This window comes from Mobula hypostoma, chromosome 12, assembly GCF_963921235.1.
Source record: "Mobula hypostoma chromosome 12, sMobHyp1.1, whole genome shotgun sequence".
Classification (NCBI taxonomy): Eukaryota; Metazoa; Chordata; class Chondrichthyes; order Myliobatiformes; family Myliobatidae; genus Mobula; species Mobula hypostoma.
In genome coordinates, this window is record NC_086108.1 from 67,597,471 (window position 1) to 67,616,174 (window position 18,704).

Here is an 18,704-nt window from a genome sequence, read left to right on the forward strand (position 1 = left end):
TCTCACAGTGTGCAGTTTTGGTTACCCTACTGCCATTAAGCTGTAAAGAGAGCAGATGAGGTTTACTCCTCCTCATCCCCACTCTCTGGCCTTCTCCATGTAACCTTTGATGCCATGGCCAATCAAGAACCTATCAATCTTTGCCTTAAAAAGACACAACAGCCTGGCCTCCACAACTGTGTGTGGTAACGTTCCACAAATTCGTCACCCTCTGGCAAAAGAAATTTCTCCGCATCTCCATTTAAAATGGATGCACCTCTATCCTGAGGCTGTGCCCTCTTGTCCTAGACTCCCCCACCATGAGAAACAACCTTTCCACATCTACTCTGTCCAGGCCTTTCAACATTTGAAAGATTTCAATGAGATTCCACCCCCCCCCCGCAACTCATCCTTCTAAATTCCAGTGAGTACAGGCCCAGAGCCATCAGACGTTCCTCATATTATAACCCTTTCATTCTTGGAATTATCCTCGTGAACCTCCGCTGAACCTTCGCCAAAGCCAGTACATCTTTCCTTAGATAACGGGCCCAAAACTGTTCACAATGCTCAAGGTAAGGCACCACCAGTGCCTTAAAAACCCTCAGCATCACATCCCTGTTCTTATGCTCTAGACCTCTTGAAATGAATGCTAACATTGCATTTGCCTTCCTCACCAGTGACTCAACCTGCAAATTAATATTTAGACTCCCAAGTCCCTTTGCCTCTTAGATTTTTGTATTTTCTCCGTTTAGAAAATAGTCTGCACATTTATTTTCTCAACTAAGTGCATGACCAAAATTCATTTGCCACTTTCTTACCCATTCTCCTAATCTGTCCAAGTCCTTCTGCAGTCTACCTGTTTCCCCAACACTACCTGCCCCTCCACCATTCTTTGTAACATCTGCAAACCTGGCAACAAAGCCATCTATTCCACCAACTAAATTATTGATATACAGCATGAAAAGAAGTGGTCCCAACACCGACACCTGCAGAACACCACTAGTCACTGGCAGTCAATCAGAAAGGGATCCTTTTATTCCTACTCGCTGCCTCCTACCAATCAGCCAATGCTCTAACCATGCTAGTGACTTTCCTGTAATACATGGGCTCTTAACTTCGTGCCTCATGTGTGGCACCTTGTCAAAAGCCTTCTGAAAATCCAAATGTACAACATCCATTGCATCCCCTTTATCTATCCTACTTGTAATCTCAACAAATTCCAGAAAGAATTCCATGAGGAGGAATTTCTTTTGCCAGAGAGAGGTGAATCTGTGGAATTCTTTGCCATGGGAAGCTGTAGATCCCAAGTCTTTATGCATGTTTAAGGCAGAGGTTGATTGATTCTTGATTAGTGAGGGCATGAAGGGATATGGGGAGAAATCAGGAGATTGGTGCCAAGAGGAAAATTGGATCAGCCGTGATAAAATGATGGAACAGACTCAATGGGCCACAGGGCCTAATTCTGCTCCTATATCAGGTACAAAGGAAAGACGGGCTTTAGGAGAAATTCCATGCTCCCACCCCTTAATGAGAATGAGTGCATTACATTTGATGCTGTTACTCCACTTGATTTTGGTGTACCTCTTTATTTTCAAACAGTTGCACTTTCTTGGTGGAAGAAAACGTGTTTTTGCCTCTGTGGCCTGTCAGTACAGAAGGAGCCTGAACTCACAGAAGAAGAAAATGATGCCATACGGGAACGCTTAACAAGCATTGAAGAAGAACCCTTTTGGAAAAATGTGTGTGATGTAAATGTTTTAATCCTACTGGCAGTTAATGTCTTCTGCTGGGGATACTTTGGTTAATTTTTGTCATGTTCATTACTTATGGACTGGTTTTGTACCTCTTCAGTGAATACTTGTTTGTAACAGTAGGTTAATGGCAACAACTCCATAAGAATTAACTTTTCTAATACTGACAGGTTCAAACATTTAAGATTACACGTAACACTTCAACTAAATAGACACCAGCTTTCCAAGAACAAAGATAATTAATTCCAGGAGTAACTCAAATATACTTTAAAATATTGTAGACAGAGCAAAAAAAAAACAATTATACTCAGTTCCTTTATATTCTTCCAGTTTAATGTTCCAAGTTTCTTTTTTTTTACATTTCTTGTCCTGTCTGATCTGTTATTTTTCTGAACACCCACTTCTTCCCAACAAAATGCTTTAAATATATTCACCACACTTTTAAAATTATAATCTTATTTGCATGAATGTAGCAACAGAGGAGAGTGAAGAGGACCACCTAACTGCTTTGGGGCTTACGACTTTTAAGGCTCTTCCTGAGATGTCCCTTGATCAAGAAATCCCATGTGTCCTTCTATATGATGCTTGGCTCCTCTGTTCGGTGGGGGTAACTGTGGATGTCAAACAGCTTTCTTCCGTGCTGTAATCAGCCCACGATCCTGTGGTGGGGTGTGAATTTGTGTGAGGAGCCAGGGAAGTAGCCCTCGTTCTCTAGGATCTTTCCCTCCAAGTTGTGCTGGTTATTGAAAATGATTGGCAAAGGCGTCATATGTTCCCCCGGAAACATATTATTGACCATGAGGAGAACTTTCTTGTATCCACAGCTAAATGCACATTAAGGAAATGAGAGCCTTTCCTGCCGTTCTACTAAGTATTAAGGGTCTCTGTGGCATGAGAGCTGCCCTAAATTTGGAAAGCCCGCAATCTGAGCCTGAGCAAATCCCAGTGCCTGGGTCCTAATATTTCCCGACTGAAAACTAGTTAGAGATAGTCGTTTCACAAAAATTACAGCCTTTAAGTGATAAGCATCACAGCTGCAACTGTTTGAGAAGATCCAGTGTCGAGGAAGTTCAAGGTCTACATGACCATGAAATTATGACATTTCCAGCAAGTGCATCCATGGCATGAGTATAGAATATGGCTACTTTCATGAATTCTTTTTGAGAAGAACTTAAGTAGTTCAAAATTGTAGGTCTTATTTCGGACACCAAAAACTGTCGTTTCAGAGTTTGAGATTAAATGAAAACTACCAGCCACTGTCCGTTGTGTCTTTGGCATTCATGAAGAAACATAGCAGTGATTGTCAGCGTAGTAGTAAAAAAGAGGTGTATATACCATATGAAAATTATATAAGTAATCTATTGAACTAAAATCTGCAGATTCCAAAAACCAAAAATAAAAACAGAAACATGGGAGACTCTCAGCAAATTAATGAAGGGCTTTTGACATGTATTGTTAACAGCAGTTTGTTTTTGTATCCTATTAAGATGGTCAAATGTTTTTGTGACAGCCAATCCAGGCATAAAATAATCCCATTGAAGGAAGATACTGTAAAATGGACTGAGATTTTGGTTTGATTAAAATAACAAGTTAATTTGAGATGAATTTCAAAGCAATTCTTCCTACATCATTTCTACATAATCTTAATGCTTCCCTACTTCCTTTTTGAAATGTTAAATCATTAAAGGGTTTTGTAAGTAGTACATTTTATTCGTACTTCCTCTCATTTTAAATAACTTTTACTTTCATACACACAATTCTTACAAGTACTTATCATAACCCCATATTTATTTTAGTTGGTTACACCAGTAATTAAAATATTTACCAGGTTTTCCTTTACTAATTTGGTCATTTTCAAAGAAATTGTCTAGCAATAATTTTATTTACTTATTATTTTCATGTGTCAGGTTGTAGCTAATAAAGTATACTCTATTGCATTGTAACCAAAACGTAATGGAATCTGGATAACAATTAGTTTGTTAATCTCTATTATATGATTGACAATATAAACTTACTATCTCCAGAAAGACCAAGGAAGCTAAATTGCTGAATAGCTTTACTATGTCATTTAAGTCTGTTATACAGTCAACCTATACTAATCCGACTACCTGTAATCTGGTTCCTTCGATAATCGGCACTGATTATGCTTAATATGATCCTTCTGTAATTCAGCATTTTCACTAATCTGGCACTCCTTAGGTCTCAGTGGTGCCGGATTGGTGAAGGTGGACCTGTATTTATATTAACATTCTCTTCATCAGCACAAGCTCTTTGGATGTCAGGAAGCAAGTCACTCAACCTGGAACATCCTGTGTCTAATCTGCTCTTGTAGCCATAGTATTTATAGGGCTGGTCCAGTTGAGTATTTGGTCAACAGCGATCCACAAGAGACTTATCAAAAGTAATGTTACTGTATATCTATGACAAGTGGATAGACTCTCTTATATGCACACATATTAAAAAGTGGATAACTGATCAAAATATCTGTAATGTTTTGTGTCTTTGCACTGTTTTGTTTTCTTCTCTCCTTATTCCATTTTATATCAGAAAACAAGTTAGAACGTACCAAAGATTTTGTACATATCTTCTCCTTAACCTTATTGTAAGAGGTGATCTAATAATGAGCAGCATAAGTAGGGTGAATACATTCAATCATTTTCCCAGAGTTGGGGAGACAAGAACTAGAGTGCATAGGTTGAAGGTGATATGGAAAAGATTTAATTGGAACTTGAGGAACAGCCTTTTTTAAGCATTAACTAAGCTGCCAGAGGAAATGGTTGAGGGTGGTACAATACAACTTTTAAAAAACTGTTGTACAGGTATATGGAATGAAAAAGTTTAGAGGATTATGAGCCAAAGCACTGGTAAATGGAACTATCTTGGATGTAGCATATTGATTAGCATAGACTAGTTGGGTGGAACAGCCTTTTCCTGTGCTGTATAACTCTATGATTCTAAGAACTTTATTATTTGAGTTACAATTAATGAATGTACTTGATTTTACAAAAGATTACAATAGAATTTATTCCAGAGGCAATAAAAAGGCAATACTTTCATCAGCCATATTTGAAGTATTTTGAATTCATAAAACTTTCCTTGACTAACTCTGAGCTTAACTACTTCAGCAGTAAAGCTTATATCCAAGGACTTAAAAACTCTATAGACAATATTAAAGCACTAAATTTTAGTTACCAAAAATAACATCTATTTGGATGAAAAATGGTAAACTTACAGATCATATTGAATCATCTGTAAAGACAAGTGGTCACATAACGTTACAAACATTTATCTTTTGATACTTTTTCAAAAAATACTTTTTCTGTGATGCATCTTCCTCAGTGAAAGATTACCTATCTGTTATCTTCATTTAAAAAAAAAATGCCTTCACTGAGCAGCATTGAACACCAGCCAATAGATCAATTGATGCAGGGAACCAAGGCTAATAATGCTTCTCAGCAAAAGTGCTGATACACTGACAAAGTCTCCTGCGTAACACTAAGGGGCAGAAGACGCTGGTGGGAGTTGTGTACAGGCCACCTAATAGTAGTAGTGAGGTCGGAGATGGTATTAAACAGGAAATTAGAAATGTGTGCAATAAAGGAACAGCAGTTATAATGGGTGACTTCAATCTACATGTAGACTGGGTGAACCAAATTGGTAAAGGTGCTGAGGAAGAGGATTTCTTGGAATGTATGCGGGATGGTTTTTTGAACCAACATGTCGAGGAACCGACTAGAGAGCAGGCTATTCTGGACTGGGTTTTGAGCAATGAGGAAGGGTTAATTAGCGATCTTGTCGTGAGAGGCCCCTTGGGTAAGAGTGACCATAATATGGTGGAATTCTTCATTAACATGGAGAGTGACGTAGTTAATTCAGAAACAAAGGTTCTGAACTTAAAGAGGGGTAACTTTGAAGGTATGAGACGTGAATTAGCTAAGATAGACTGGCAAATGACACTTCAAGGATTGACGGTGGATATGCAATGGCAGGCATTTAAAGGTTGCATGGATGAACTACAACAATTGTTCATCCCAGTTTGGCAAAAGAATAAATCAAGGAAGGTAGTGCACCCGTGGCTGACAAGAGAAATTAGGGATAGTATCAATTCCAAAGAAGTAGCATACAAATTAGCCAGAGAAAGTGGCTCACCTGAGGACTGGGAGAAATTCAGAGTTCAGCAGAGGAGGACAAAGGGCTTAATTAGGAAGGGGAAAAAAGATTATGAGAGAAAACTGGCAGAGAACATAAAAACGGACTGTAAAAGCTTTTATAGATATGTAAAAAGGAAAAGACTGATAAAGACAAATGTAGGTCCCCTGCAAACAGAAACAGGTGAATTGATTATGGGGAGCAAAGACATAGCAGACCAATTGAATAATTACTTTGGTTCTGTCTTCACTAAGGAGGACATAAATAATCTTCCAGAAATAGTAAGGGACAGAGGGTCCAGTGAGATGGAGGAACTGAGCGAAATACATGTTAGTAGGGAAGTGGTGTTAGGTAAATTGAAGGGATTGAAGGCAGATAAATCCCCAGGGCCAGATGGTCTGCATCCCAGAGTGCTTAAGGAAGTGGCCCAAGAAATAGTGGATGCATTAGTGATAATTTTTCAAAACTCGTTAGATTCTGGACTAGTTCCTGAGGATTGGAGGGTGGCTAATGTAACCCCACTTTTTAAAAAAGGAGGGAGAGAGAAACCGGGGAATTATAGGCCGGTTAGCCTAACGTCAGTGGTGGGGAAACTGCTGGAGTCAGTTATCAAGGATGTGATAACAGCACATTTGGAAAGCGGTGAAATGATCGGACAAAGTCAGCATGGATTTGTGAAAGGAAAATCATGTCTGACGAATCTCATAGAATTTTTTGAGGATGTAACTAGTAGAGTGGATAGGGGAGAACCAGTGGATGTGGTATATTTGGATTTTCAAAAGGCTTTTGACAAGGTCCCACACAGGAGATTAGTGTGCAAACTTAAAGCACACGGTATTGGGGGTAAGGTATTGGTGTGGGTGGAGAATTGGTTAGCAGACAGGAAGCAAAGAGTGGGAATAAACGGGACCTTTTCAGAATGGCAGGCGGTGACTAGTGGGGTACCGCAAGGCTCAGTGCTGGGACCCCAGTTGTTTACAATATATATTAATGACTTGGATGAGGGAATTAAATGCAGCATCTCCAAGTTTGCGGATGACACGAAGCTGGGTGGCAGTGTTAGCAGTGAGGAGGATGCTAAGAGGATGCAGGGTGACTTGGATAGGTTGGGTGAGTGGGCAAACTCATGGCAGATGCAATTTAATGTGGATAAATGTGAAGTTATCCACTTTGGTGGCAAAAATAGGAAAACAGATTATTATCTGAATGGTGGCCGATTAGGAAAAGGGGAGGTGCAACGAGACCTGTGTGTCATTATACACCAGTCATTGAAAGTGGGCATGCAGGTACAGCAGGCGGTGAAAAAGGCGAACGGTATGCTGGCATTTATAGCGAGAGGATTCGAGTACAGGAGCAGGGAGGTACTACTGCAGTTGTACAAGGCCTTGGTGAGACCACACCTGGAGTATTGTGTGCAGTTTTGGTCCCCTAATCTGAGGAAAGACATCTTTGCCATAGAGGGAGTACAAAGAAGGTTCACCAGATTGATTCCTGGGATGGCAGGTCTTTCATATGAAGAAAGACTGGATGAACTGGGCTTGTACTCGTTGGAATTTAGAAGATTGAGGGGGGATCTGATTGAAACGTATAAGATCCTAAAGGGATTGGACAGGCTAGATGCGGGAAGATTGTTCCCAATGTTGGGGAGGTCTAGAACGAGGGGTCACAGTTTGAGTATAGAGGGGAAGCCTTTTAGGACCGAGGTTAGGAAAAACTTCTTCACACAGAGAGTGGTGAATCTGTGGAATTCTCTGCCACAGCAAACTGTTGAGGCCAGTTCATTAGCTATGTTTAAAAGGAAGTTAGATATGGCCCTTGTGGCTACAGGGGTCAGGGGGTATGGAGGGAAGGCTGGGTTCTGAGTTGGATGATCAGCCATGATCATAATAAATGGCGGTGCAGGCTCGAAGGGCCGAATGGCCTACTCCTGCACCTATTTTCTATGTTTCTATGTTTCTATATAAGATTTAACATCTGTGCTCTTTCTGACTTTTTTTCAAGTCATGGTATTGTATATGTACATTGATCCAAAGTGTAGTAGGGAATATAGAATTCTTGGTTCTGTGGTTCAGTAATAGAGAACAGAGAATAGGGGATGACCATGGTGTAGAGATTTATAGGAGGACTCGACACAGTTGTACCATGGATAGAAAGAAAGAACAAGTTCAAACCGGCCCAAACCGCAACCTGCAGGCCAAACTGAACTATAGTAAACTCATGCCTGCTTGCTCACTTAACAACTTCATAAACTCCAGAATGGGAGCATGCCATTGTACATGCGAGGTAAAAGACAGAGCTCATGCAGCACACAAGGCATTGAAGCTTGAAGGCCCACATAGCACATAGATGTTGATATTTGACACAGCAAAATGCTCAGCTCTGTATACACAGTACATGTGGGGTAGAGATAGATTGGGGGGGCAAGGAGTAGACAAAATAGTTTAAGAATAATGAAAATTTTGGAATGGGAGCATTTGTTCCAGGATGAGTGACTCCCCTGTTGATGTCAGACTGTAATAAAGAGAAAATCTGTTCTGAACGTAAACTGCATGCTTGGTGTGATTTCTATCCATCTACACAGATAGTGTTAGGGTAAGAAATGACAATACAATAAGGCTGGTACTTTCTTGCCCACTTTGGGTTTCCCTTGAACATGTATTGATGGTCTTTCTTGAATCACTTCAAGTTTTGTGGCAAAGATGGTTCCAAAATGGTTTTGGCTAAAGGGTTAAGAAATGGAGGTTATTGAGTATGAAATTGGAATAGAAAAATAATGGTGGATTCATACTTTATAAAATGTCCCATTGTGATAAATACAGCCAAATAATAATTAACATCAGAGGAGGTTCAGAGTTAAAACTGATTTTAATAATAAATGCACACTTAAATTTATAATTAAGCTCTATTTTCTGAAAACATTATATTTTATTTAAAATGTTTAAAGTTGTCATATAAAAATTCAGTATGCAAATAACACAACAGCAAGTCTCTTTAATTTGATTAAATAACTCAGTTTGAAATTTCATAAAAAATGTACATAGAATTTATAAATGCATTGCTAGTATCATGTTAATAAACTACAAGCTGCTGTATAGCAGCATATAATATATACTGTATAATAGTAGCCAATTGTTTGGCTATCACTAAAATATCAACAATCAGACTACAGTTATGGTACTGATTTTAAAGCAATCGATCTTTCACAACAGTGCAGAAATTTTTAATGTTAACTGAGAACAAAGAAGACCATTCAGTATCGCAATATTAGGTCATTCCAAGGAAACAAAACGGTCTGTTTGAAGTGCAGTTTAACAACAAGCTGGAGCATATATGTGTCTACTGCCAGTAGGTTAAGAGTCTCACATTCATTGTCCAAAACAATCAATCAAGTATAAATCCTATCAAACATCAAATCTAATCAACCACCAAGTTACACTGTTAGTTGTATGTCTTTGTGCACTGAAGTGAGGCTGCATTTTAAGTAGGGCTTGATTTTTTAAATATATTTTAATTGGTGTAAACTAAAACAATTCCCAAACGCCAACATGGATATTTTTTCCCACTGAGAAAACTCCCATGCCAGCAATAAATAGCAATCATGCAGAACTTGCATTTCTCTTTTGGAATGCTGCACAAGGCTTTCATAATCAGCATTTAGACTATTTATCAATTGTGTTTGTCTCTGGAATTCTCAAGTGAGTGGCTTGACAATGGTAATAACATGGGTAGAAATGAAGCAACAAAAAGCAGATATGCCGGTGAACTGTTTTGACAAAGAGCCATGGCTGCAGCAACACTTTACTGTTTTGCTAGTTTGACAGCAAACTGTTACACTGTGATTAGGAATACCTACCATTCCATCCCTAGACCGCATTTTGGGAAATCTGACCACCTGGCTGTCCTCTTTCTACCTGCATACAGGTCTAAATAGCAAGACTCCCAAGATAAGGACAATAAAGAGGAGGTCGCAGGAGGCTGATAAATGGCTACAGGATTGCTTTGAGTGGGTGGATTGGACCGTGTTTAAGGACTCATCAGAGGAACTGAACGAAGATGCCACGGTTGTCACGGGCTTTATAAAATCAATCGTGTGCGAGTGATGAGTACTGCTGGTCACTCTGTCGGACGCACAGTGTTGCAAGCACACGTACTGTGGTCTGCCAGTCAGGTAATCAAGAATCCATGACACCAGGGAAGCATCCACCTGCATCGCTGTCAGCTTCTCCCCCAGCACAGCAGGGCGGATGGTGTTGAACGCACTGGAGAAGTCAAAAAACATGACCCTCACAGTGCTCGCTGGCTTGTCCAGGTGGTACTAAGAATGTTTCTGAGTAATAAATTACTTCAGTATGCATATATAATTAATTCAAGCTCTATGATTTACCACCAATTCTGTTTTCTTATGGGTAAGTAATATAATGGGCAAGGCTCACCTTGAAGACTGAACCGGATAGCAATAAAAAAAAGAAATTCTGACACCAGCTCATCTCTATTTCCCTCATGGTGAGATTTACAAAAAGCCTTTCTAGCTCAAAACTTGGAAAGGGAATTGGAATTGAGACCTTGGGTACCTGGCAGATTTCCAGCCCTCAGGTCTGTGTGTTCACTCCTTCAGTGTGCCATGGTAAAAAGTGGTAGTACCCCTCAGAACTCAGAAGACCGATAACAGCCAGAGTTGCTCCCATTAAAGAAGGAAATATTTGTTCCTGTCTCTTTTTCCACCTTTCTGGCCAGAACATTTAGCAGTTAAGGTCCTGTATATAAAGTATTCACTGGCACAGCTAATTTGATTTCTAAGACGCTCATGTCTACATGAGGCACTCCCAACTATTCCACTGCTGAAGTGCCAGACAAGCTCCAGCACTGCAATAATGCTGTACCATTGTGGCAGTCGTGAGAATTCTTTCTCAAGAGTTTCATCAGATCCTTCATTGTCCCCAACCTAGAAAAGTGTTAATTTTTTTTGTTGAAATTCCTGGGCTGTTAGTTGAAAACGTTTGTCATTTAAAATGGAGAGCATTCAGAAAATATATTGTTTAATGAACATCATCTAAGCATTCAAATTTTGGTTCCTACTTTTTGCTCGTGTTCAGGATACTTTTTTCAGTAATGTGCTCAGCAAAACAGGCAAATTTAAAAAAAACCCTTTTAGTGATGCGCATTAGTTTTCAGTTTTTGTCTGTCTTGTCTCCCTTTCTCTTCACCATTTACACCTCGGACTTCAACTACTGCACAGTCTTGTCATCTTCAGAAGTTTTCGGATGACTCTGCCATAGTTGGATGCATCAGCAAGGGAGATGAGGCTGAGTACAGGGCTACAGTAGGAAACTTTGTCACATGGTGTGAGCAGAATTATTTGCAGCTTAATGTGAAAAAGACTAAGGAGCTGCTGGTAGACCTGAGGAGAGCTAAGGTACCAGTGACCTCTGTTTCCAACCAGGGGGTCAGTGTGGACATGGTGGAGGATTACAAATACCTGGGGATACGAATTGACAATAAACTGGACCGGTCAAAGAACACTGAGGCTGTCTACAAGAAGGGACAGAGCCGTCTCTATTTCCTGAGGAGTCTGAGGTCCTTTAACATCTGCCAGACGATGCTGAGGATGTTCTACGAGTCTGTGGTGGCCAGTGCTATGTTTGCTGTTGTGTGCTGGGGCAGCAGACACCAATAGAATCAACAAACTCATTCGTAAGGCCAGTGATGTTGTGGGGATGGAACTGGACTCTCTCACGGTGGTGTCTGAAAAGAGGATGCTGTCTAAGTTGCATGCCATCTTGGTCAGTGTCTCCCATCCACTACATAATGTACTGGGTGGGCACAAGAGTACATTCAGCCAGAGACTCATTCCACCAAGATGCAACACAGAGCATCATAGGAAGTCATTCCTGCCTGTGGCCATCAAACTTTACAACTCCTCCCTTGGAGGGTCAGACACCCTGAGCCAATAGGCTGGTCCTGGACTTATTTCATAATTTACTGGCATAACTTACATATTACTATTTAACTATTTATGGTTCTATTACTATTTATTATTTATGGTGCAACTGTAATGAAAACCAATTTCCCCCAGGATCAATAAAGTATGACTATGACTGGTTGCTACAAACATTATTCTTGATTGCCTGAAGTAGAAAGAAAACAAATTTTCAAATGTAGTTTGCCTGCAAATGTACTTCCATATGATAAATCAAATTTCACAACAAATACATTTCCTATAGCAATTTCTATGTGAAGTAAAACATTTTTTTATATCAGAACGATTTTGTCTTGATTAATAGATTGTACATGATTCTAGCATCAAGCTATGGAGTAAAAGGAAAGGAGGGAATCAGGCTTCAAAATTAGAGATTAGGGCTTGCCAAAAACTTCGACAAACTTATATAGATGCACAGTGGAGAGTATCCTAACTGATTGCATCATGACCTGGGAATGCCAATGCCCAGGAACGGAAACAGTTACACAAAGTGGTGGACATAGCTCAGTCTGTCACAGACAAAGCCCTCCCCACCACTGAATACATGGACATGGAGCACTGTCACAAGAAAATAGCACCCATCATCAAAGACCCTACCATCCAGGCTATGCCCTCTCACTGTCATTGGGCAAGAGATATAGAAGCCTTAGGCCTCACATCACCAGGTTCAGGAACAGTTATAACCCTACAACCATCAGGCTCCTGAACTACTGAATTTTACTTACCACAACTCTGAACTGATTCTATGACTACAGACTCACTTTCACTGACTCTTGCCAACTTGTGTTCTCAGTGTTGTTTTTGATATATTTGCAGTGTGCCTTCTCTTGCCCTTTGGTTGTTTGTCAGTCTTTTTCTGTTTATGTATGGTTTTTCTATCAATGGTAAATTTCTTATTTTTCCTGTAAATACCTGGAAGAAAATGAATCTCAAGACAGTATATGGTACCATACATACATACTTTGATAATAAATTTACTTTGAACTTTGGGTCGGTCAGTCAGGGTTGACCATGGATTTTGTGTCTTAGCTGTCTAGATATGGATATATCCATATAGTACCACATGCACACTGAATATCCATATCCACATGCATAGTACCATATAGAGAGAAAGCTGTTGCCCATGTAGCAAGCTCCCCCTCTCCATGCATCTGATGATCCCAAAGGAATGGCAGAAACCGATACAGTTTTCAAATATCTACAATATTTTATTAAAATTCAGAAAACTACAAGTCCTGGAAACCTGAAAAACACAGAAATATTCAGCAGGTTAGACAATGCCTATGGAAAGAGTGTAAATTATCATTCAGAACTGTAAAAGCGAGTAAACCAGTCAGTTTAAGTTATAGAGAGGGTGAAGGAGAGAGACAGGGTAAAGGACATATCTCCTCTAATGTACTCACTGAAATTTAGAAGAATGCAGGGGATCTCATTGAAACCTACTGAATGTTAAAAGGACTAGATAGTGTGGATGTCTAGAGGATATTTCCTGTGGTGGGGTTATCCAGAAATAGAGGACACAACCTTAAAAGTGAGGGGTGATGCTTTAGAACAGAGGTAAGGATGAATTTTTTTAGCCAGAGTGTAGTAAATCTGTTGAATGCTCTGCCACATGCTGTGGTGCACAAATCCATGCGTATATTTAAGGAGGAAGTTGATCATTTCCTGATCGGTCAGGGCATCAAACGATATGGCAAGAAGATGGGTGTATGGGGTTGAGTGGGATCTGGGATCAGCCATGATGGAATGGTGAAGCAGACGATGGCCTGAATGGCCTAATTCTGCTCCTATGTCTTATGGTCTTATAGTCTTATGGAAGTCAGGTTTACTGTGGTGATACGCACACAACATCTGTTGATTGATTCACATTAGCAGTGAGGAAAGGAGAAAACAAAAGGAACGTTAAAAAACTGTGGTCCAGGCCAAATCTGTGCAGAGAACTGAAACCAAAACTAGAATGTTGGAAATGCCTAGCAGATCCGACAGTGCCTGCGGAGAGAGTCAAAATGAGTTACTATTTCAGATGAATAATCTTACTATAGAACTGGTCACTTCTGATACAGAGAAAGCAAATGATCTCAAATTGTTAAATTCAATATTGAGTCCTGAAGGTTGCAATGTGCCTCACTGAAGGATGAGGTTTTCAAACTTATACTGTTTCTTTAGAGCAGTGAGGATGCTACAAACAGATACTGTAAGTCAGCATGAGTGAGAGTTGAGTGGAAAACTACAGTGACTGACAAGTGTCAGGGCTCAATATTGAATTCAGCTTATCCTGTTTGTACCATTGTAGACAACAAAATGCAAGAAATATTAATTTATGTGGAATGACACAATTAGAGGGAATGTCTAAAATGCAGGCTCCAAGAGGCATCATGGTCACACAAACTGGCCAATCCTGTTGCTTCCAAAAAATTCTGAGTAAATAGACCTCACTCATCACTCTGGACTCCACACATGAACTGGAAAAATCTAGCAATCTGAATGCCTTGATAGCATATGTCCACCAACAAAGAATTAAAAAATTGCAAAATGCACTGCATGCTAGAAAGGTCAATAATATGACATGATAACTCTGCTGCTCTTTCCATAGGTGATGCGTGACCTCCTGGGTATTTCTAACGTTTTGTTAAGTAATCCTTGTAGTTAAACCCATTCATTGGGAAAGCTTGCAAGATTCATTCATCCTGAGGTACTAGATATGTCGACAGTTTCAGCCAAAAGGATGGATGCTTCACTAGGGGCTCACGCTGTGTCTGGTAACCTTGTTTCTCAGTCTGGAATGTGCAATTGAAACTGCTGCCACGTGTTCAACAGGTGTTTGCTGAAGCATACCACAGGGCTCCTCAAGATGAGATCCATTGTCTGGACTGGCCAAAAGATGCTCCACACTATACTCCAGCGAGGACTTCATTCTTTCTGATAACTTGCAGCATGCCAGTCAACCTCGCTACAACAGCGCAACAGTCGTGCTGCACAACAACTGGAGGAAGAGGAGCAGGATGAAGCAAGGAGGATGATCATGGCAAATGGCAATGAGGAGAGATCCTTATCCACTTCACATCCAGGTCTGATATTCCTGAGGACCACATATCAATAGATCAAAGCTCAAATCAAGACAGCTTATAATCAGGTAGAACAAGATCTTTGCATAATTTGGACTTGGGATAATTACAGTGTAAGTCACAATTACGTTAAACTAATGAACACCATGACCTTATTTATTTCCTTTTGGCATTCATTTTATTTGTCCTTCATCAAGCATGGACCACACAGTCTTCATCCATGTGGTATAACTCTGACTCTCAACCAGATGTATTGGCCCTAGTGTCAAAAGTCCTTGTGACATCAATTAAGACACTGATTGCTTCGCCCACCTCTTTCTATTAGTACTGAATTTCTGTTCTGATGACCTCTTGTGCCCCCCTGAGAATGCCCATCACTTACACAAAGTGTCTGTGTCTGTGAAATGGAGTGCCCATTCAAAGATTTTTGATGCCACTGCTGTGACTGTTCCAAAAATTGACCCATGAACCTTACATAGTAGAATTTCAGCACACTTTACTGTATATGGTATATTAGTTTTTTAGGTCTTTTTTTTAATGAGTTCTCTACATTATGCAGTTTTCGATAAGTATCCATCTTTCTCCCACCAGTGTAAACTAAACCATCTACATAATAGAGCAGTTATTCTGCACACATTATTATAAGTACTTTGGAAAAGTCAGTAGTGCAAAATCAGCCAAGAGATAAACTTCTGCTGTTGATGATTTCCTATTACTAACAAATGTTAAGACAGTTTAATGGTAACATTTTGAACTTGCTCTGACTCTGTGAAGGCAAAGCAATGCATTTCTGCTACATGTAGGCTCCATTATTACAGAAAAAAAGCTGCTGCACAATACGATGAGAAACCATTCTCACTAATGTAAAATAGGGTGCCTAAGACATGATGATCACTTAAAATCGGATGAGCTTTTTCATGCAAACCAATTATGAAAGGCATTAAAATTAATTGTGCTAATTTGAAATTGCTAAATTGAAATCATAACTAAATTTGGTCAGTTATATTTACAGCTGACAAACACAAAAAGTGCAAATAAATGAACAGACCATCAGCCAACATAATCCAAGTTCTTCTAAACTTAATCAGTTACTTAATTTTCTATCATCCAAAACCTCTTAGCAAAACAAAACTAAAGTACTGTGGATATCTGAAATAAAAAATAGAAAATACTGGAAATGCTCAGGAGCTCAGGGAGCATCCAAGGTGACAGGAAGAATCAGTATTTTCGGTCAATTACCTATTATCTGAACTGGTCATGAAAGGTCAATTCTGTTTCTCTTGCAAAAGATGCTGTTTGCTATTTTATTGCCACCATTTTCCCTTTATTTATTTTATAAAAAAATACTTCACATTATGGCATTAGTTCACAAACCAGTTACATGGTGGCATCGTAATCATTCTATTCTCTATATAAAACAAATCAGAATTCCTTTCATAGTGCTTTTCCCCAAGGTCACAACAGAACATTGAGAAAATTCCCATGCAAGTCATTGTCAAATGATACTCATTATATTCAGGAATCATTTATTAGACTGTAAATTATTCTTCCCACAATTAAAAATAGTATTTAGTAAAAAAAAACATAATTTAAGAATCTAAATTAGCCATAATTTAAATTTTAATAACATCAAGAAATTATTATGACAGATTTGTGGCCAGTAGTGAATTAACACAGCTTGCTGGCGACAAAGAAGAAATCCACACAAAACAGATCTACTAATCTCGGTGCTGCAGAATACTCTTTTTCCAAATTTGTTTGCCATCAAATCTCTGCTAAAAGAGACCTCTGTCAACCAGCTATTCAATCACAGAAAAGAATATTCATAGGCAATAAATCTAGAAGGAAAATTTGCACCATTTTAACTAATTCTCTAAATATTTTATGAATACTAAATGAAGACAAGAATAAACAAGATTATGGAATAAGATGAAATACGACAAACAAACTTCATGAAAAATAAATTCTGTAAACGCCATTATATTTTGAAATATTTAGGTAAGGAAATTACAATCCACATACACAAAATAAGCATTCTGTAGGCCCAGTAAGTTTACCAATTAAGCCATATATAAACACTTAGATCTCTTATAATGTAATATAGTTATTCAATGAAAAAAATGGTAAAGATACCTTTGCTACAATAACTACAAAACAAAACCCATAATTTGAAGCTGTTAATAATAAGTAAATATATGTGAATACAAAAATGATATAAATATTAATACATAATGTTTAATATATACAAAACAAGACCTTTTAAATACATTTACACTTCCTGGAAATCAATATTCCATAAATGCAAACCTTTGCCTTTTACTGACAGTCAATCTTTTACATAACATGGTTAATCAATGCAATGTGCCGTACTTTTGAGTGAATGTTTTTTTTGGTACCAGGCAGAGATTTTTTCCCCCACCGTCTTAACTTTGATCTAAATATTTACTTTGTTTTGTATATTTCAAGTATCTTATTATCAAATATCATTTTTTCCAAACTCTTCAAGTAGTAAGTCACAATATAAATTAATATTTTGGTGTAAAACCCAAGCATCACTAATTCTTGCTGCATACACAAAAAAAGCTAATAATACAAACAATTATTGATTACCATTTATCAATGATAATGCTCACACACTGAATAGGAAAAAGCACCATTTCTGTTATGACCGGTCTAAATATACTGGTCTATATAATCCTCACGTGTTGTCAGCAGCTTTCTTGTACATATTTCTATAGATCTTTTCCAGACTTTCTTCAAAAATTGCCCTGTGAGACTTTCCTTTATAAAGAGCAGCACAATTCGACCAATAATCACCATCATCCAGATGTACAGACGCGTTATGCTGGAGTGCTGAACTATTTGGACAGAAAGATTGATTATCTGATTGTAGATTCATATTTAATACTCACAATTTATCAATTCTAAAGTTAATAAATACACTCCAGAAATACATAACTTGTTACTAAGTAGGGAAAATATTTTAAAGGAAAAATTGCAAGACCCATATATAATGTTTGCACAATGGTTTCACTTTCAACAACTATAAGATTTGTCATAGGTTACATATTTAATAAGTAACAGGGAATTCCTCAGGGTGAAAACAGAAGCCATGCAATATTTAGGCCACTGAGGCCTAGTGAGGTAGTGAATAAAGTCTTACGGCCATTCAGGGGAAAAAAAACACATGCCAAGAAATTTCTTGGGAATTCTTCCAATTAGTCTTGTAATGTGGATTTCTAAAATCAAGGCAGCTGACAGAACCTGGCTTTTCACAGGGGGTTTAAGCCAAGTTATGAAATAAGTTGCTCCACCAGCAAAGGATCTTCCCAATGACTGAAGTTGTCTTTCTGATCCTTTGCATTCATGTATTATGAAGCGAGCGAGTAAATTAAAACTCATTTCAGTATAATTAAAATTAAGATTAACCCTTAGAAAGCCCCTGACAAAGGCAATATATAGAAATCAGTTGAGAGATTCAAACCTTTCTCAAGCAAATAAACAGGAACTAAAGAAATAAAACTAGGGATACCATCACAGACATTTCCTCATTATCCATCATAAATTTCCTGCCTTTGACTCTAAATAATTAATGGCAACCATTTTAAAATACACTTAAGTTTTAGTGGGTATCTAGATAATCAGGAAATGACTGATTTGAATAACTCCAGTTAGGTATGTCAGCATTAATACCTTTTTAATTTAATGTAGGTCGCGTCCGGAATTTTTCCGGGTAGCGGACAACTTCCTCCCACGCCGTTCTGACGTAGTTGGAATTCGCGT

At 38.6% G+C, this 18,704-nt stretch overlaps 2 protein-coding genes across 4 annotated transcripts in view; one reads left to right on the forward strand and one right to left on the reverse strand.

Annotated features, from left to right (window-relative positions):
- The window catches only part of slc5a9 (solute carrier family 5 member 9), a 51,981-nt gene extending 47,179 nt beyond the window's left edge, over nucleotides 1-4,802 (forward strand). For both annotated transcript variants that reach the window (XM_063064308.1, XM_063064309.1), the window contains exon 14: nucleotides 1,579-4,802. In XM_063064308.1, coding sequence (XP_062920378.1) covers nucleotides 1,579-1,784 — 206 coding nt within the window. In that variant the 3' untranslated portion in view covers nucleotides 1,785-4,802. The remainder of the gene's footprint in view (nucleotides 1-1,578) is intronic.
- Nucleotides 4,803-16,446: 11,644 nt separating this feature from the next.
- The window catches only part of spata6 (spermatogenesis associated 6), a 76,033-nt gene continuing 73,775 nt past the window's right edge, over nucleotides 16,447-18,704 (reverse strand). For both annotated transcript variants that reach the window (XM_063064314.1, XM_063064313.1), the window contains one exon: nucleotides 16,447-17,779. In XM_063064314.1, coding sequence (XP_062920384.1) covers nucleotides 17,620-17,779 — 160 coding nt within the window. In that variant the 3' untranslated portion in view covers nucleotides 16,447-17,619. The remainder of the gene's footprint in view (nucleotides 17,780-18,704) is intronic.